Source organism: Amblyomma mixtum, chromosome 4 (assembly GCF_055824585.1).
Source record: "Amblyomma mixtum isolate Tamu chromosome 4, ASM5582458v1, whole genome shotgun sequence".
NCBI classification, from domain to species: domain Eukaryota; kingdom Metazoa; phylum Arthropoda; class Arachnida; order Ixodida; family Ixodidae; genus Amblyomma; species Amblyomma mixtum.
In genome coordinates, this window is record NC_143015.1 from 69,913,937 (window position 1) to 69,934,479 (window position 20,543).

The 20,543-nt window shown below is 49.2% G+C and overlaps 2 protein-coding genes across 8 annotated transcripts in view; one reads left to right on the forward strand and one right to left on the reverse strand.

Moving 5' to 3' along the window:
* Window positions 1-20,543, forward strand: part of LOC149346861 (uncharacterized) — a 146,729-nt gene that overhangs the window by 76,964 nt on the left and 49,222 nt on the right. Inside the window, exon 1 of one of the 2 annotated variants that reach the window (XM_089586702.1) lies at window positions 6,250-7,111. The exons of the other annotated variant lie outside the window; for it this stretch is intronic. The gene's annotated coding sequence lies outside the window, so the exon portion shown is untranslated. Of the gene's footprint in view, window positions 1-6,249; window positions 7,112-20,543 lie in introns of those variants that run through there. 2 annotated transcript variants of the gene reach the window in all.
* The window catches only part of LOC149346862 (scoloptoxin SSD976-like), a 111,074-nt gene continuing 109,291 nt past the window's right edge, over window positions 18,761-20,543 (reverse strand). For all 6 annotated transcript variants that reach the window (XM_089586707.1, XM_089586710.1, XM_089586704.1 and 3 more), the window contains one exon: window positions 18,761-18,946. In XM_089586707.1, coding sequence (XP_089442833.1) covers window positions 18,911-18,946 — 36 coding nt within the window. In that variant the 3' untranslated portion in view covers window positions 18,761-18,910. The remainder of the gene's footprint in view (window positions 18,947-20,543) is intronic.

Here is a 20,543-nt window from a genome sequence, read left to right on the forward strand (position 1 = left end):
GGTGGCGCTAGGGCAATGTTAAAGAGTAAAGGTGATAGAACCGCCCATTGTGGGGTTCCCCGGTTAGGCAGGGGGAAAGGCTGGGAGGCAATATCCCCAAGGTGGAGGTCTGCCGTGCGCCCCTGAAGGAAGGCCCGAATATATTGCCATATGTGGGTGCCACACCCCGTGGTGGCTAATGTCGTGAGGATATGGTCATGGCTTATTGTGTCGAAAGCCTTATGGATATCCAGGGCCAGTATGGCTCGCGTAGAGGCTGTACGGCGCTTAGTGCAAAAGAGAGACTCTTTAAGCGCGAGAAGTACGTCTTGCGCCGAGATGTTTGGGCGGAAGCCGAATTGAAGGTTTGAGAGAAAGCCTGTTGTTTCTAGGAATGGTTGCAGGCGATTGAGAATGACATGCTCGAAGAGCTTGCCGACACAGCTCGTTAAGGAGAGGGGGCGCAAATTTTGAAGAGTGAGGGCTTTGCCCGGTTTGGGTATAAATCGCATGCTGGCATGGGTCCAGGCTGATGGGAGCGTCCCAGCTTGCCAGTGGTTATTAAAGAGCTCCGTGAGTTCCTGGAGGGAGACATCGTCCAGATTGAGTAGTGCCTTGTGCGTTATGTCATCCGGCCCCGGCGCCGTAGAGCGGCGAATACTAAAGAGTGCTCGGCGGACTTCGTTTAAGGTGATGTCGGCATCAAGTTCTGGGTTAGGTGGAGGTAGATTGGGTGGATCTGCCGACTGAAGAGATGTGGGTATATAAGTGTCCCGTAGTTGGCCAATTACGTCGGTGCCCTTTTGGAGCTCTAGTTGTATTAGACGTTGTGTGTTTACTTGTGTCTGAGATTTAGTGGTTGTTGGATCCAAGAGAGCGCGTAGGAGGGACCACGTGCGTTTAGTGCTTAATGTACCCTTCAGGTCGTTACAAAAGGTTGCCCAGTTTGCGCGGGCTAGCGTGTTCGCGTATTCTTCTGCCTCGCGAGTGAGAGCGGCTATGCGGAGTCTCAATTTACGATTGTGTCGCTGGTGACGCCAGCGCTTGAGAAGTCCCTGTCGGGCCTCCCATAGATGAGCCAGATGCCGATCAACCTGCGGTGCCTTAGGGATATTTTTAATGCTTTTGCTGTTCGCCTGGATGGCCTTCACCAGACGGTCTGTCCAGTCAGTGACAGTACGGGGTTCTGTCGAATCAGTTGCCAAATATGAGCGCAATTTATCCCAGTCAGTGAGAAGCTGCGAACGAGGGTTGAAAATCTTGGATTCATAAGATATAATAGTGCAGACTGGAAAATGGTCACTTCCAAGGCTATCCTGGAGCACCGTGTGAGATTTAACGATTATGTTCGGTGTGGCCCATGTGAGATCGGGTGTGGTGTCGCGGGTGACGCTTGTGCCAATGCGAGTGGGTACGGAGGGGTTTGTGATCAGGCTAAGGTTGTAATCAGCCATTGCGGTAGAAATCAGGTTACCTTTGGGGGTATCCGAGTTGTATCCCCAGTGCGTGTGACGTGCATTAAAATCACCCACCACAAGGAGCTTTGAGGAACGGAAGGAGCCCAGGATGCCCGGAATAACTCTGCCTTAATTTTATCTTTAGGATTGCTGTATATGTTAATAATAGTGAGGCCATATGTGTGTCCTGGTGAGCTGAGCTCTATCGCGGTATATTGAGTGCCCTTGCTGTCTGGGGTGTTTGTCGGTGTGCGGTCTAGTACCGGCATGGATGCGAGTGTCAGGATTGCCGTACGTGGTGTAAGGGCTGCCGTGTGATAACCGCGGATATGAATGCGATTTGTTTCCGTCTCTTGCAGAGCGATGACATGGGGGTGGGGGGGGGGGGGGGTATTAGGGGAGTTTGCTATATATGCGGCTAGTTGTGCTTGTTTTCGGCGTATGCTGCGACAGTTCCATTGCCATATAATTGTTTTTGCTGGTGTGTTGGACTGGTGTCGCCGCCGACGTTTTCGCGTGTTATTGTTTTGCGCCATGTTGCTGGTCTGGATAGAGTGGATGAGGACAGGCAGCGGGTTCAACTGCGCGCTGCTTGCGAGGCAATTCCTGATGCGGTACAAGGTCGAAAAGCTTGTTGATGCCGGCTTCATGTTTTTCCAAGCGTGTGTTAATCGTAGCTTCTATCCTGTCAGCCATGGACTGTATCAACTGTGCTTGGGCTAGTATGAGCTGTTGCTGCATCGCTCCGAGTTGTTCAGCAACTATAATATTTATTATGGCAGTGATTTCTGAGCGAAATTCAGCGGAACGTATTTACTGTTTAACCGCCTCTTGAGGTGTAATAGGGGAGTCAGGGTTTCGAAAAGAGGTGGGAGTGGAGGCTGCTTGGACGGACAACTCACCGCTTTTAGCAGAGCCGGCTTCTTTCTCGGGTATAGCGTTCCGGAGTGACTGCGTCTCCTGGGTCTCCTGGATGTGGGATGCGCAATCACTGGCTTTCGAGGTACAAGCCCGTGGCTCGGTGGCGTCTGTCTCGGTACCACTGGGCACCCGAAGGGGTTGAAGTTGTGCGAAATCGCGTTGTGAAGTTTTATATCCGGCGTTCACGGTGTCCACACTGCGCTTTTCCGTGTGGTCTTTGCTGTCTTGGTTGTCCGACGGTTCTGAGGTCTCGGTCTCCATGGTCTGCTCCTAAGGTGTCTGGGCACCCGTGGTGGCCACTGGGCTTTCCTTCCTCAGTGGTGGGAGGGGTGGCCATTGTTCTGTGCTCTTGTTCCAAGCTTTCTTTGGATGGATGGCGAGTGCCTTGCTTGGACCGTTTTTCTGATTCCCTTTCGTGGGAATTATTGTGCTGTTACTATATCCTTGAAGTTCTCCCGGCCGGTCGGCTTGGGTTTGGTTAAATTTGGGCCGATGCTCAGTCTCGTGCTCCTGCTCAGTCTTGTTCTTCTGCGCATTCTTTTGCTTCTGCTCAGGCTTTTGGTTCTTCTGCATTTGGCTCTGTGCAGCAATGTCTTTATAATGATGACGTCGGATTACGGCTGCATCAGCTTTGCTGGTCTTTTTCCCTCTTGTGGTGTAGTTCTTCTGTCTTGCCGGGCAGTTCGTGTCAATGGTGGAGTGGTCCGATGTGTCGCAGACGATGCAGTACTTTTTGCAATCGACATGTCCTGGTGGAGGATTACATACTCCGCAATTGTAGCATCTTTTTTCCTGCGGAGTGGGACAAATGTCAGCACGGTGCCCTGTTTTCAGGCAGCATCCGCAAACCTGCGTCACTGGTCGGAATGGTTTGCACCTGTATTCGATGCCACTGAGGTAGACAAACCGTGGCACTGCTTTGCCTTCAACGGTATATAGACATGCCCCCTTGGTGCCGAAAGGCCTCGCTTGAATGATGTTGATTTGTTGGGGATATGTTTCCGTGCAGTTTAGTAATTCCTCTTCTGAAGGTATCGGTAAGGCGCCGGTAATGATGCCTTTACATGAGTTATCTGGTGAGGCTGCATAAGCGCTGATTGAATATTCCTTTCCTCCTAGATTGATTGCTTGGATGTTGCATATCTGTTCAGTGATGTCCGGATCTGGGGTGCTCAGAATAGCGATGTTTTGCTCTGGCTTGATCCTGACTCTGGCCTCGTGGGTCAATTGGCGGCTGAGCTTGAATTGCAAAGCAGCAAGAAGTGACCTACCGGAGTTGTTATGCAGCGTCACCCCTCCACGTAGACGTATTACCACCTTGTAGTCATCATGCGGCAGCCTCGGTAATTTGATGGGGCGTGCGGGTCGTGATCTTTCGGCAGGTGTGTGTGCTTCTGCCTCCGTTACAGGTTTGAATCGTTTTTTGCGTGCGTCGATCATCCTGAACCATGGCGTCGCCTTCTGGTAGGCTTCAGTCCTGTCTCGTTGCGTCCCGTGCGGTAGGCCCCCCTCCGTTGTGTCGGTGGCAGAAATTCCGGGCATGGCGTCCTGGGTGTTCATGTCGGCAAGTTCATGGACTCCCTCCGTTGCCGTGGACAGCGAGCACGACCCGCTGTGGCTGGATGGGAAGGCAGCGGCGTCGGCCATATGAAGCGTTGACGTGGAACGCCGCTCCGCCGTGCGCCGCCTAGGCGGCGTTGACGTGGAACGCCGCTCCGCCGTGGGCCGCCGAGAGGGGTTAGGCTTAGTGCGGCGACTCCGCTTCGGAGATCTTCGTAAAGTGCTTGTGCAAAATACAGCGTACTCACGGACAAAGGAGTCCTCGAAAAGGTCCCTTGGGTGTTCACGAAAGCCTGAGGTAGGAATTTAGGGCGCTATGATGGGTAAGTGGGAAAATAAAGGCGAAAGTTCACAGCGCCCATGTGAAGCGCGTCCGCTCCGCTCGGCTCCCCCTGGTGGCCTCCATGTGTGGTTTGTGGTGTATATAAAATTGGCAATGGCTTAGCTCGGCTTGAGCCAGTTGGCAGGCCCGTGCAATTTCCTTTTCATCCTTCTCTCAGTCGCAACAACAACAACGACAGCACTGCTATGCCAGGATATATGTAGCGTGAGGTGAGGGCGAGGTGTCCGCATCTCGGTGGACACCTGAACCAGAGGGAAGGCGCATAACTGCCCTCTTGGAATGGTGGACACCTCAACAGTGCGTTAAGCTAAGTGGCGGTAGTGACACGTGTGCGCTACATGCGTTAGTATTGGCAACGTTGCACCAGAAACATGGCGCTGAATTCATATGCCGTCGGCGTTTGTTGTGTTCATTGGCATTGGCGTTGGCGTTCATTGGCCCTGTTCCCTCTAAGTGTGATTGATCCTGTACGTGGAGTGATGACAGAAATGTGGGCTAGCCGTATGCGTTAGCGCTGACAACGGTGAGCGACCATAAACTGCCACCTGCCAGAGTGGCAGGGTGGGTGGGACTTTAAGGTAGATATAAAGACAAACAAACAGGAATTCCTTACCACTCATGCGGAAGAACATCCCGTTCCTCTCGCTCGTAACGCCTCCCACGGCTGTGACAAACTCCCGCAAAAAATTCAGGGGGCACTGACCAATGACACTATCTAAACTGCGTAGAGGCGAAAGCGGTTTCCGCACCACTTTGACTGCCTCAGTGGCACTGTTGACGTCATCACTGAATGACGTCATCACTGAATGACGTCACACAAAATAATGAATAATTACTGAGCAATGACAAATTACTAATTAATGGTTAATTACCGATTTATGACTAAATACTAATTAACTGCTAATTAATTATGCTTAAGCTTCGCCTTTAGGAGTGGAACGCGACAGCATGTTGTAACGCTGCCAGGGAGTCCACGGAACGCCACCACCCGTTCGGCGCGATGCCTTGCACTTTGAACGCAAAGCTTTTTGAGGAACGGAAATGGCGCAGTGCTTCTCTGTCATCTCGGTGGACACCTGAACCGCACTGTACAGGAAGGCAGGAAGTGGGAGTGAAAGAAGAAAGAAAAAGAGGGGCCGTATTGAAGAAAATGAAAAATGTATTTGAGGAAAGGAAATCACGCAGTAGCTGCCTCGCATACGTCGGTGGACACCCGTCATCGGTTTATAGAGAAAGGGAGGAAGTGGGAGTGAAAGAAGAAAGAGGGATCATAATGAAGAAATTGAAAATTGTATTTCAGAAAAGGAAATCAAGCAGTAACTGTCTCACATATCTCGGTGGACACCCGTCATCCGTTCGGAGAAGGGAGGAAGTGGGAGTGAAAGAAGAAAGAGAAAAAGGGGCCGTAATGAAGGAAATGAAAATTGTATTTGAGGAAAGGAAATTAAGCAGGAACTGCCGCATATTTCGTGGACACCCGTCAAAAGCGTGACACCTCTGCTTACAGCCTTCTGGCGACAACGATGAGGTATTAAAGGCCTTCGCCTTAATACTTGCCGAGACCTCTTCTTTGAGAACCAGGCATTGGTGCAGCAAGTCGAGCATATATTTATCTATTTCTTCGACCACGAAGCTTCCTTCGTGACAATAAAGAACAAACTGTTAGCGGAGTGTTTCTTGAAGAAGGAATATCTGTGAAAAATAAGTTGTCTGTAATTGTACATACATGTCTTCCTCGAATTCTTCACCTGTCTATCGAAAAGCTGAAACAGCTGATGAGCTGCGCTCAAATTTCGCATTAGGAAGTGACATAATCGTCGGCAATTTTTTAAGGTGTTGAGGATGTGGCGTCGGTTGGGGGCCGGGAAAGTCTGATGTGCTGGTTTGTCAGCCTTGATGAGCTCGTGTATTTTGTTATGGATACCCAGGCTTCCGATTTATTTGTGTGTGTGTGTGTGTGTGTGTGTTGGGGGGGGGGGGGTGTAGAACCACCCTGTAAGTACGTGCTGCGTAGCGTGGCATCCACGGTGGGGATCTTGCGTCGAAGGCGAAGATATGGGATCGTGCATAAGAATCGAATGAGTATTAACTCATGGATAAGATGGCGTACATCGTGATCCTTCATGCATTAGTGTTTTCCGGAGACCCGTCTGATTAGGTGGGAGATAGCTTGCGTCACCTGTTCGAGTGTTCGGATGGTACACCTGCTGTGTTCATTGTTTTGGATGTGAGGACCTAGTACCCGGAGTGTATTGACCTCCGAGATGGGTCGGCCGTCCGAGGCAGAGGTGATGGGCGCGTTGAGTGGGGAGCGGGGTTCGTTAACGTGCACTGACATCACACATCACATTGGTGCCTTTTGCAATTTGCCTCCGTCGAAACGTGGCCGCCACGACCGGCATTGAACCGGGGTCCTCTGGCTCTGTAGGCGAGCACCATGATCACTGAGTAGAAGGATCCGGGTGTGTTCGCGGCCGGTGGTGGTGAAAACATTTATTGGGCTTAAAAGGGACAGGAGGTATGCTTGTATCAGCCCGTAAGGGACCGGTCATTACAAGCAGTAGGTGGAGGTCCCTAGTTTGGTACCCCAGTGACGGTAGCCGCGTTTCGATGGACAGTGGCCAAAGAAAAAGAGAAAAAGAAGTTTCGTCCGTGTAAACGTGCCACACGCGAAGAGAAAGAAAGCGCGTTCGGCAGTGTGTCAAAATCTGCAGCGTATTTATACGTCGGACGCCGGCTGACGCCTGGCGAAGTACTGTGCGTGATTTGAGTGCCACCGAGTCTTTCTGAAATCCACACAAACAGGTCTGGACTGCCTTGGGTACTCGGGTTTGCTTCTCCCTGCTGCATGGTAAGTCACCGTCCTTGGACCTGCCGCGTTTATAGGGTTGCTTGCGATTGAGCTAGCTGTGTCAGTTGCATGCCTGCAGGCTCTATAAATGTCAGATGTCGCTCTATGTAAGTCGAGCTTTTTGACCATTTGACCGTTTGACCAGTTTTGACCAGTCGACCACTTGACGCCACCGCGCCTGATACCACCGCCGTTCATGGCTGCACGTCTTAGTCGTGGCAGTTTCTTCCTTATCGCAGTGTATTGCAGTTCAGCCCGCAGGCCGTCTTTGCTTGTGTCATTGGGTGCAGTGCATTTGTGCCTGAACGTGAAGCACCTTCGGATAGTCGCACCTCGATGCACTGCACGCCGGGAAGAGTGCCTTTTATATTTCCGCGACGCATATCGAACAATCTCTCCCTATGTCCAAAGGATCTGTGCGTACGGTCCGCTACCGTCTGAGCCTGAGGGCGACATGCTGGGCAAATTCCTCGTTGGCGTCGCTTAATTCTCGCAGCAGGCTACATACAGGCTTGGAACTGCACCACAAGATTCGACGGTAGCCGTTGCGATCGTCCTCGTCAAGCTTGACGCCAACCGTACGCTTTGTGAGAGCGTTTGCCGAGCCAGCAAATTCCACCCGACACCGCCGCGGTTGCTCAGTGGTTACGGCGCTCGGCTGGCCCGAAGGACGCGGGTTCGATCCCGGCCACGGTGGCCGAATTTCGATGGAGGCGAAATTCTAGAGGCCCGTGTGCTGTGCGATGTCAGTGCACGATAAAGAACCCCAGGTGGTCTAAACTTCCGTAGCCCTTCACTACGGCGTCCCTCGTAGCCTGAGTCGCTTTGGGACGTTTACCCGAATAAACAAAACCAAATTCCACCCGCGGCCGAAGTGTCGGCTGTATGTGTGTCCTTGAACATATGCTGACATAGTTGGGCCCCTCACACCATTCCACGGCTGTATACTAATGTAAAACGGCGGATTTTTGACTGTCAGGTCAGAGGAGGGGTCCGGAGCTCCGAGCAAAATTGAGCAACGCCAACGAGGAATTTGCCAGTGTAGGTCATGTTTATCGTTGTGGATGCGCGATCCCTCGTGCCTTTCGGCACGGTATTTGATTATATCAGTTGAGAAACTCCGATGCAAACCAATTCCGTGCTTTTATTTCTTACCACGGCTGGATGGGACGATGGCGGACGCCCGATTTTTGAGCCTGTCGCCAACGACGCTTTCATACTATCGCATAGTACGAACTTGACCAGCTCAGTGCTCACGTGCGCTTTCGGCGCAGTGAACTCTACGTGGTAGGATACGAGGCGCGCGATACGAGCGTTGCATACAGCCAGCTAGCTTTCGAGGAGACGCTGGTCTCAGCGTCGTCCCGTCTATTCTACGGTCTACGCATGTTGCCCTGTGCAATCACGGTTCTTTAAATGCGGCTTATTTTGAGATGCCGTGTTCACGTGAGTATATGACAGGTGATGTGTCATGCCCAAACTTGGACGGCAGCCAGTGCGCGAACAAGTCCGTTTTCCTAACCTGCGCGTATTGAAAAGAAAAGAGTGGGGCAGGCCAGAGCTGGTTGCCGACGCTTTCACGAAACGCTTGCAACGCGTCCGTCTTCCTACCATTATCATTGCGGAAAGAGCGCAACGCAATAGTGGGATCGGCCTTGTAATGTGTGGCTCATAGTGGTTACTTTCCTCTTGCATCTACCGCTGAAAGCTTTGTGACGAGAATAAGAGCCTAACTTGCCTTTTCATATTCGAAGGCCGTTGTTTTGTGGGCTAACCATTTCTGACGACGTCGTGCCTAGAGAAGCGTTGACAGTCACAAGAGCAATCCACGGAAGATGGTGTGTAACCTCGGCGTTACTATTCTTTTGCGCTGGCCTGTATTGCGTCGCGTTGTCGCTCCGGTTCCCGATGCGTTCACAGCACAGCAGTGTCCGGTTAGATGTGCATGTTGCTGTGACCGCACTAAATGCACAAACATTTGGTTAGCGGTGGAATGGTAGGGCACTGAAGTGAAAGAAGTGATGGGCTTGCCACCGTTCCTCGGGGCTAGAAATTGAGAGAAATACCTGTACAACACTCGTCCTGTTGCATCACTATTTCCCCTTAGGGGTGCAGCCACACCCAGGTCCACCAAATTCGCGCGGCCACCGATGAAGCTCTCCCGACCAGGTGGTTCTTATGGGGCCGGACATAGTTTAGTAGGAAATCACTAAACGGGGTCGAACCCAACCAGCCAACGCCTTTCCATCCGAAGTGGCGACCATCGTCAATCCAATTCGCTTCATATCTGCCGTTGAAGATAATCTATATCCGAAATAATGCCATTTTGTAAGGCTGCCCCGCAATATAAGGTCCCTTGTAGACTTTTGAGGAATAATAAATAAATAGATGAATAAATCGCGTGGAAGCCTCGGAGTAAGTCGGGTAAGCTCGGGTTAGTTCGGAGGAGCCTCGCACAAGCTGCAGCCAATGGGAGGAATACGTCGCGTCAGCTGCAGCCGGGTGGAGAGGGCGTGAGGATAAAGAGCGAGAAACGCGGTTGCGCGCACATGCAGATGCCAGAAAGAAGAAGCGAAGAATGAACACACGCTTTCGCATGTCTACTACGCCCCCCCATCCCCTGCCGTGGGTATGTGCCATTAAGAACAAGTTGCTGCGCTAGTTCGTACTGTTGCATAGTGGTGGAGCAGCGCAAAGGACGGACAACAAGAAACAAGGAAGGACGTGCACAGGCGCTGACTATCAACTGAATTTTTATTTCGAAATACAGAGAATATATAGCAAACGTAAGGGAGTGGAACATAGATAAAAGGGCTGCTCGGTCACCGGAATCCAGAAGACAGTCATGCCAGTAGATAAAATATATTGGTAAATGTAGTGGCGGTGAAAGACGATAAAGAGAAGCGGAGGGTGTATAGGGCCATGGCGCGAAAAATACGGATGATCGGTTACCAATATATTTTATCTACTGACGTGACTGTCTTCTGGATTCCGGTGACCGAGCAGCCCTTTTATCTACGTTCCACCCCCTTATGATTGCTATATTCTCTGTATTTCGAAATAAAAATTCAGTTGATAGTCAGCGCCTGTGCACGTCCTTCCTTGTTTCTTGTGTCCCGCCCTTTGCGCTGCTCCACCATGATGTGCCATTAAGCCTGAGGACATCGTCATCATCATCACCATCTACTCGGTTTATCTATGCTGTTTCCGCTGGTGGTTGCGGAAGTTTCTGGCAAAAACCCACAACGCCCACGCGGCCGTGAACGAACTCCCTTTTGCTCCACAAAGGATCATTTTCAATGCCAGCCATCGTTGCAAAGCAGGAGACGTCGATCTGCAACTACATGGCATGATGCCGTCACTTTGGCGCTGAAAAGCAGTCTATTTCATACATAACTGAGTGCTGGATGTCGTTATTGCTTCGTGTAATGGATTTTTCCCGCCGTTTCTTTTTTTTGGCTCTCCGCATGGGGATCCGCTTTGTTATCTTTCTAATGACAGGCTGCACGCTAAGCAAGGCCCGGGCGCTCAGTAAACAAGTGGTCTTTTGTTGCATATGCCGCGACTTCTAAAGGACGACAGCCCATTTCGGTAATAACGCGGGCCATAGAGTGCGGCGGAAAGTAAGCGCAACCCGCAACGGGGACCGCAAGTATCGAACTGCGCCAGCGAGCAGTGCCGGCTAAAGCTGCCTTGCAGAGAGCGCGACGAGGAAGGACGCGCCGTCCGATATGGCTGCTTTGGAGTGCTGAGCTAATTTGCTGCCCCTTTCCGGTGTTGTATTTAGGCATCGATTCCGTCGGCTCACCTTGGGTGTCGTGCAGTCCTTTGAATCGTTGCTTGTAACGTCTATTGTCCCTGGTTGCTAGGCTGTGCAGACATGTCAGCTTGATACGACTCAACGAGTGGACTTAACGCAGGTCCGGACAATTTCCTGACTCTGCTGGTATGGTACATAAATGGTATGCGGTGTTTAACCTCTCAACGCGGCACATGCGCTATTGGACACGCCGCAGTAGAGGGCTCGGGATTAATTCTGACCACCTGGCCCTTTTTTTTAACGTGCATGCTGTTAGCGAACAGCTCACATGCGTTTCTACATTTTGATTCCATCGAAATAAGGCTGCCGCGACCGCGCTTCGATCCGGTGATCTTGGCCTCAGGAGCCGAGGGGTCATAGCCACTGAGCGACCGCGGCGGGCCTGCAGGTTCCGCTGAATATTGAGTCTATATTGAAACCGGATATTCGTATAGGCATAGGCAGGTAGTAAAGGCGCTGATGAACGCGGGTGAAATAAACACGGAGACAGGAGGGAACGTTGCGGCCCATTATCGTTCTCATCCACTTCTGTCTATCGTCTGTGTCTATCTGTGCTGTGGTACTGTCCACCGACCTGAGCAGCACACGTAGTCTGCGCTGTACTGGTAACGTATCGGTAAAGGCCGGTCCTGCAAAGGACAAGAATGAAACCATCCATTTGCAATGTGGCAATACAAAAAAGTTTTAGACAATCTATAGAGTGTCTGTAGACTTCTGTCAATAAAGTCTATAGATTGTCTATATACAAATCCCAGACAACAGTCTACAGGCCATACAAATACCAATCTATAGATTTATGGCCATACACTTTTAGTAGACTTTTGTCTATAGGCAGACTATAGACTTAGAAGAGACAAAAAAGCAATATCTATAGGAAGTCAATAGAGTCAATAAGAACTCTATAGACTGTCTATAGACCATTTTTATAAGGGGGTCCGATTACCCGTGCTGCTTGGGAAGGATGCACCAACACGGCCTGCCATATGTTCTAGCAGCCCCGCCGCGGTGGCTCAGTGGTTACGGCGCTCGGCTGCTGACCCGAAAGACGCGGGTTCGATCCCGGCTGCGGCGGCTGAATTTCGATGAAGGCGAAATTCTAGAGGCCCGTGTGCTGTGCAATGTCAGTGCACGTTAAAGAACCCCAGGAGGTCGAAATTTCCGGAGCCCTTCACTACGGCGTCTCTCATAGCCTCAGTCGCCTTGGGACGTTAAACCCCAAGAAACCGAAACCATATGTTCTAGCAGTGTCATTTAGGGCTTTGACTTTGCCTGTAACCTGGCTAACGCGCCGGATTATGGTTCCTGCTTCATGGCACATGTTTCTCGTTAGCTTTAAGCTCTGTAGCTTTTGCAGGGTGTCCGGTGGGGAAACGAGATTACGATTATGTTTGAGGGTACGCGTGGTCACGGCTGGTCCAGGACAGGGATGGCCAGTGATAGACGATTTTGTCCTTTGTCCTGCAGCGAGGGTAATCTGAATGATTGCTACGGTAGTTTTTGTTTTTGTACTGAAATAATTTTTTGCATGAGACTTTGGCTTTACTGCCTCTGTGTGCTATTGAGGACCGTAACTGGTTTTAATTGGTCCGATCTTCACTAGTGGCCTTTTGGGACATAAGAAGGGAGGGAGACTTCATAGCACGGTTGCTTAGGGAATTTGTGCTGTGACTTGCGAAATTTTCTTCTGAATTAGTGCAATCCCCTGTAACAGGTTTTCTGAAGCTAATACGAGGAAAGGTCGAAACAATTTGAAAAGGCGAGGTCTTTTTTTGACGCCACCAGCAGTTAGTTTTGAGGAACGAGTGAAACTGTTTGCAGTTTCTTTCAGAGCAGTTTTTATGTGGAGTGATGATCTCCTTAATACTCTTCCAGCTTTCACGCAAAAGGGAAAATAAATTTGGTTTTTGTGGGCTCGGTATTTTTTTCCTTGCATATTACTTCTGTACCTGGAGAGAAAGATCTTGGCGACAAGGTGTCGCCAGTCGAAGCAGCACACGGCAGGTAGGAGGGGAGGATAATCGTTAGAAACGGCGACATCACGTAAACAAGTCGGATATATGCGTAAGGATAAATAAGAATCATATTTCTACCTGCACGCGCACGCCCAGCACGCAAAGCAGTTGTGCCTAATTTGTAGCCTCGGCGTCAACGAATGATTGACATTTCCTCCAAAGGAGGACGTGACAGTCAGTGGTATGCAAGTTGGGAACCGGTGGGCGACCAGAGATGCGTAGCTGTGGTTAGTCAATAGCTTCCTTCTTCCTTCTATAACACCACACAGAAAGCAAGACACCAGAAATAGGCGTCCTTTTTTTCTTTCCTCGCTTATACGAACGCGCGGTATGATGAGCATTGCTACTGCTTTGTGCACAAGCCCGGGACCCCCATCTCTTCTGCGGTCTCGGAGTTCCCCGGGGGGTGTCTGTGCCTTTTATGCTGGGCGCCTGCTGCCTGCTCCATTAGCCGCCGCCGTTTAGCAAATTCCATCAACGAAAGGGGAGCCCCTCGGGCAAACACGCCGAAAATATGGAGGCGCCTCGACCTCTGCCTCTTTCGCCACGCTGCCATCTAATCCGGCCAGGATAAAGCAGGCGCAAACATAAACACACCAGGGAAGCGTGAAACTGGACGCCACACATTCCCCTGCCCTCTGTATATAACGACCGAGCGCCCCCTGGGTGGGAACCTAAAGCTATATGGCGACCGAAGCGCCTCTTGGCCACCACCGTGGGTTCTTCTTGTCTAGGGTTGACACGGTTTTCATACTAGAATAAGGCCAGGATAAGAGGTAGTTTATTTATCCAGTCGGTATTTATCCACACGTACCCTTATATAACGACCGAAGCGGCCCCTGGTTGTAAACCTAAAGTTTATGGCGACCGAAGCGCCCCCTGGCCACTACCGTGGGTGCTCCTTGTCGTCTGCGATCGAAGCCGTTTTCAGAGTAGAACAAGGCCGGGAGAAGAGGTAGTTTATTTATCCAGTCGGTAATGAAAGCCTCAGCCACGTGGCAGTATTTGCGGGAAGCCCCGCTATGTAGGGGTGCCCTCCCTCACTGGTGCTGAATATATCCTGCGCCGCGCGAGTGAAAGCAAAGAACGGCGACGGTACGGGAGCCTTGCGAAAATGAAATGGGGCGAGACAGGAGGAGGGGAAGGGGAGGGGAGGAGTGCTACCGCGGTTTACTATATCGCTGGATGACTTGCGTGCCTTGGTCGGTCGAGGCGGTGGTGGCGTGACGAAAGGGTTGGGGCGCCATATTTGGAAAGCCCGCGTCGCGTGGCATGTTCGTGCCCTGTAACGCTTTGATGGCTTGTGCGTAGCCGCTGGTTTCTGATGGAGGGCGACGTTCTAAAAACGAGCTGCCTGTCTGCGTTCGTGACTCGATGCGCGGGTGTGGGGGTTGGAGTGCGAGGTTTGTCTTTTTCACGCTTTTCGTCAGAGGCGTGCACGCGCCGACGTTTTTATATGCTTTACCTGTTTTTCGTAAGTGGTCCAACAGGAGGAGCCGCAAAACAGGGCGGTTCGATTGGAGCCTTTTCGAGTGGCTAGTTCGATGAATCTGCTTATGGATGGCGGGGTATTTCTCGCCTAGATCATTCTGGCTACATCACCGAACGTCTGAAAGCCTGTGGTACCGATCTTTTTACGTCTTACTCACACGTTCTGTTTGGATGCGTGACAAGCACGTTGCGACAGCCGCCTAGCGAAAAATTGTGTCCCAAAAACCTTGAGTTATTCTTGTTTTGGACCAAATTAAAATAAAATAAAATTATTGCAGCAGGTTGAAACAAAATGAAATTATTACAGCAAAGGCGAGTAACCTGGCAAACAGCAAGCACAGAGTGACAAATTTTAAGTCATAATTTTTACGCAGTCGTCTATAACGAGTAATCTGAGGGCAGAAAAGTTCCGGTAAGCGCGAGCGCCTTCTAGACCTGACGCTGGTCATTGATTCCTTAAGGATGGTGGCTGTTAGGCGGGACGTATTTGCCGCTTATTTTTTTTTTTTTGTGTGGGGGATCGTCAATGCGTAGGCGCGCCTTGTATTTTCACCCTGGTGCGGATGGTTAGTGATTCACATTTGATCTAATTTTTTGAAGTCTTCATGTCCGGTGCATTACAGAAGCTACAAACTGGGGTATGTGACTTCTTTTCTCTGCTTCAAGGACTTGCAACTCATCAGAATATAATAGAAGCAGCCTTTCCCACTTCATTTATCAGAGCGAAGTCTGATTGCCGGTGGCCAGGTTAGCAGAAGGTCTCCTGGCAGGTTACTCATCGCAAACGTTAACCGTAAAGGCAAAATGATGCCAATTTTACGCGGGGAGTACGGCACTTTTGGCAGGTGATGGGCGCTATGAATATTGCTACGAATCAAAGGCATAGGTCTGAATAGCTGTGCACAATTTAGGGTTCTTAAGGTCTCAGTTTTATGAGACAGTAAGTGTGTCTTTCTTGATATTCTTATTTTGCATTTGTGCAACGTGGGATCCTCTAAAGGCAATAATTCCTGAAGTTCAAAGCTTTTTATCCGACCTATTCATAGGTTTCGCACTGCGGTGTTTGCTCTGTTCTCAGAGCGTCTAGAAACCATAAAGGCCGTCTACGCCGTCACAGAAATAGCGTAAACGCAATTACGCTATTTCTTATTTTGTCTGGTTTATTTTATTTCTGATGTACGTAAGCTGGCATTTTTTTTGTTTGTATTTCAACCTATTGTATTTTTTGTCTCTTGCAAATATGTTGTGCATACGTGGTTTAAATGCATTGTCTATAATTACACTGTTGCGATCTGTTTGTATGTACTTTTTACACGTGTCTTCAAACCCTGTAAATAGTTGCCTCTGCTGTCAAGGGTGGGATGGCCTCGTCAGGCGGGAAACCGTCTTTAGCCTACTCACCCAGGACAGAATTTTTTGTAAATTTTGTCCCAAATAAAAAACTTACTTACTTACTTACTTACTTACTTACTTACTTACTTACTTACTTACTTACTCACTTACTTACCCAACTCGCAGAATTTGCTTGTCGAACTAGGAACAAGACTAGTGCGAAACGTTGCGCGGCCACGTATAAGAAGCGAAGCTGATTTATTGACATTCAAACTCGCCGCACAAGTAGTATTATCCAGTAGCGATCTAAGGTTTACTCTCTTTCCGAACATTACTAATTAATCTGCTTTTGCTCACACATGCAAACGGGATTCAGCCAGTTTGAATAATATTATTAGGCATAGCGAGTGCATGCTTTCTCCTCCGTTCGTAAAGTTTGGTTAGGTTACGAAGTCAAAGCGCAATTCCGCCCACTTCCGACGCGCGGCGCTGACTGCACTGCACACTTTGGCGTTCCGTTTTAAAAGCTCGCGTATTCGCGGAGCCTTGGAACGTTCCGTAATGGTCTCCAGCGATTACCCTTCCACGGCGCTTGTAAGAAGGCACAGAAAGACAGGCCTGATGCCTGATGCGATCAATGTGCTCGCAGCACTAGGTGGTGAGGGCCGGGGGGGGGGGGGGGGGGGGGGAAGGGGGATTCGCGGGAACTCCCTAACGATCCCACGGCCACATTCTTTTCCAGTAGCTCATCACCGTTGTCATTATTGAGCGCAAAGTGAAAACAAAAAAGGGAGCGAAGCCTCCCCCTTTTATTCGATTTTCTAGCGCAACCTCCTCTCCTTCACCCTTCATTTGAAGCCGCTGTACGTCTTTCCTCCATTGTAGAGAATAGAACTCTGCGAGTGCTGCTCGTGTATGCATGGTTCTTAGATAAAGCCACCGCCGACAAAAAAAGGAAAAAAAAAAACAACAAATCTTTGGTTGCAGTAATTGCGTTCGGAAACAACGCTGCACCAAACATACTGGCACGCTTATCGGCTATTTTGAAAGCTGCCCCCCCCCCTCCCTCTTTCTCCCGTCCCTTTCTTTGGGGAACATGTCGCGGAAGGGCCGTATCGGGAAATGGAAAAACCATTTCGGGTTTCCGCGAGCAGTGGCCAGATGTGGGGCTGAATGGCGAAGGTCAGGTCTGGGAAGGAAAGGGACGTTGTTTCTGTGGCCGAAAATAATTTGGAGCTTTGCGGGCGCTGTGTTTGCAGTGCGTGGGCGGCAGCGATTTCGATAGGGTGCTTTTGGACGTTCCCGATGTTCGGGGCGTTCGGCTGCTCGCCGATGACGGATGGATAGGACGACGGCGGCAAGCTGTTATCGGCGAGCCGCAAATGTTTTTTTCGCAGCTGCAGTCACGCGCTAATGCTTTCGGTAATTGCCGATGAATTGGAGCGGAAGAAAAAAAGCGGTGCTAGGGAGCGAAAAAATCAGAGATCACTGCGGCAACCCGCATTGGGAGAATGCGAAAGCTTTGACGGCTCCTCGGCACTCGTCGCCTCTCTTTATTATTTTCTTTTCGTTTGTTAACTTAACTACTGAATTAGTGTAATTATCTTATGATTTAATTAAACATTGATTTGTTTGCTCTGATTATAGCTTCTTTTATCTCAATCAGCCATTTTGGTTTTTCAAATTTGGCGCTGTGGTTGCTTTCGCGTCCACTTACTATATCCCCGTCCAACCTATTCTACCATGCAATGGTTTTTGCTGATAATTAATGAACTAATTAATCTACGTCAATGAAACTTTTTGTTCGATTAATGATCACTCATCAAATACATTTCAATTAATTTCAAACTTTATTATCGTTTCCCTCTTTTTGCACTATTTTGGCGTCCACGGCTGTTTTCCTGTCCATTCACTGCATCGACGTCCGTGCTATTTAGACGTCTTTTTGACATTTCTGGTTATAATTTATTAACTAGTCATGCTATCGACAAATTTTTTTTTGCACTGCATTCTAACATGATTCTCTCTCATTTACAACCACACGTTTGATGGTAGTTCTTCCGAGAACGTCATAACTGCTACGGATACGTTTTGTGGACACCTTTTGGTGGCGCGACCCCACCGAGACAGCCTAGAAATGCTTTCGCTATAATAACAGACAGGGATGCATGCATGTATCGCTCAAAATCAAGTAAGTAAAGGGAACTGCGTCAAAAGTAAGTAAAAAGGGCATGGGGCATTGGCCTGCAGCCGACAGAACGCCTCCTTTATGCGGCTCTTGCAACAATTGTGCGTTTTACTCCCATATGTTATTCTATTGGCCTAAATTTGCTCTGTTGCCTTATTGGAAGACAACCAGGGACACTGACCACTACTCCATCGAAATAGTGTCTTGGGTAAAGGTTGATTCTGTGGATCTCTCTGTGTATGCTAAACTTTTCCGGAGACGAAAAAAAAAACCATTTCTGGGTGGAAAAAAAAAAATCATTTTGAAAAATTTCTTGCCACTTGATTCAAACCCCAGGTGGTCGAAATTTCCAGAGTCCTTCACACCCGCATTCCTCATAGCCTGAGTCGCTTTGGGACGTTAAGTCCCCCACAAAGCAAAACCGAACCAAACTCGTGATGTGCTCCTCGAGAAGGGCTGATTTCCGCCGTTTTGTATACTGAATGGTGGTGTACCGTAGCCTCCGGGATCAGCGTAAACTGGTGTTGACGTATGCAGTTTCATTCTGAAATCGTCCGACGAGGGCGACACGTGTATTCCGTTTATTTTTGCCTTTATAGCTTACAAAAGGTGCGTAGTCTCTTTGTATATCTTTTGTTAGAATGCCCTGTAGTCTAAATGTGCGGGCAGATGTCTATTTGTCCCCAATGTCCCCTATGTATTCGTTATGTACAAAACTGCATTTGTCAACAAACTATCGGAAATGGCGCCGAGGAAGTTGCACACGAAGAACTGTTTTTATTTTTCTGTTTTAGCCACTGCCGCAGTTCAGGTAGAAAGAAGCCGTATGACATCGGGGAGTCGCCAAGTAATCATTTCTTCTTCTGAATCAGAATTGTGCTTGTCGGTGGTCGTAAGCAGGAATCAGAGCTGTTCGGCTGATTGAAGTCGTGAGTTTCGGGTCCGAGAAGAGCTTGTCAGCTGTTGCTGGTCAGCCACGATTCTATCGGAGCCTGTAAAAATAAGAGATGCAGGTGTTCGCGTGCGAGCGTGATTGAGCGAAGGGTTTGCGTGATATTTTATTGCTTCGTGCGTCGGCCTTACACGCCCTCGCACAGCCTGTTTGCAGTGATGCTGAAGGTCTACGAGCGCGAGACGACCGCTTCCAGACCAGTGTGCTTGGCTGCAGTAGGTCGTTGCTACGTAATTTCGTAGCTTCCGCAGCTTCGTAGTACTTTGCAGCTTTGATTTCTCCGGCAAAAGATAGCCAGACAGAGTACGTTCCGCGAAAAGGACTGACATGGGATCTGAGTATCTCAATTTATTAGTTACTCTTCCATCACCAGAGGAAAAAAAGCTGTACTCACCTGAAAGCTATTGCGTGCCGCCGCAGTCTGCTGAGATGCGCAGTAGTGCCAATATCACGTGAAGCATATCAGAATTCAATGAATGATTACGCCTTAAGAAGCGACAAGCGCTTTCTTAATTTTTTATTTAGATTAGTTTTCCTGTTTGCGAATACTTCCCGAAATAGATTTTCAACTAAACTGAAGATACATAATCTCTCTTTGGCCCAAACTCATAGCTCCCTTTCATACTGAACCTAACTGTATGTGCACTGACGTTCGGTATGTTGCGATCTCCCAACTTCAGAGGTGAGGTCGGTGGATTTCGACATTGCAGCAGTTTAATTTAGGTACTTTCGCTGTAGGTGCAACGACGGGCTGAAGTTTGATGCGTACCTTAGTTTTGCATTTGTAGTGTTTGATGAGATTATTCAAAAATACATTGCGGTTTGAAGCGGAAATAAGCAGTCTTGACACCATCACGTGACAAGTGACGTGTGGTAGAACTTGGTGCTGGGCTAGTTGATCGCTTATTCTTTTAAAATTGGATATAGGTTTGTTAGGAAGAACACCGAGAGAGAGAACGACACAACGTACTTCTTTTTTGTGGGGTCTTCCTATAATGGCCCTGCATCCAATTTTAAAACAAGTGACATTTGTTGGCTGGAGCAGCGTAACTAGCGGAACCAGCGCCATCGCTGTAAAATATTGCGAGAACACTTCGGCAACAAAGTGTTGAGAGGCGAAAGCCGAGGACAGCATATGCCGTGACGACTTCCGGTGGATGTGATGTCACACCGTTCCCGTGGCTGTATGGATACCCAAATTAGACATCTTTTTGGGCTCTTAAGTGTTAATTACGCTTAATTACACGTTTTCCTATCTAATTTGACACAAATCCGACGTTTTTCCGACCATTCTGTGACAATTTTCGCTATGCCGTGACGACTTCTGGTGGATGTGACGTCACACCGTTTCCGTCGTATATATAGACGTCAGCGCTATTTCGACGCAGTTTCGACATTTTTGCATATAATTAATTAACTAATTACTCTACAGTCGCCAAACTTCGATTGCTGGTCTATTTTTTCCTCCTCTATCTGAAGACACCATTAAGCAAACAAGGGAAGGGGAAGGAGGGGCTCGTTATAGTTCCCGAGTTAAACGCGTGTGACACGCTTTGTTAAGGGACGGCAATTTGAGCCATTAATGGTTTTCGTCATAAAACTGCGAAACACAAGGACCAACCGGGCCATCGGCTGAG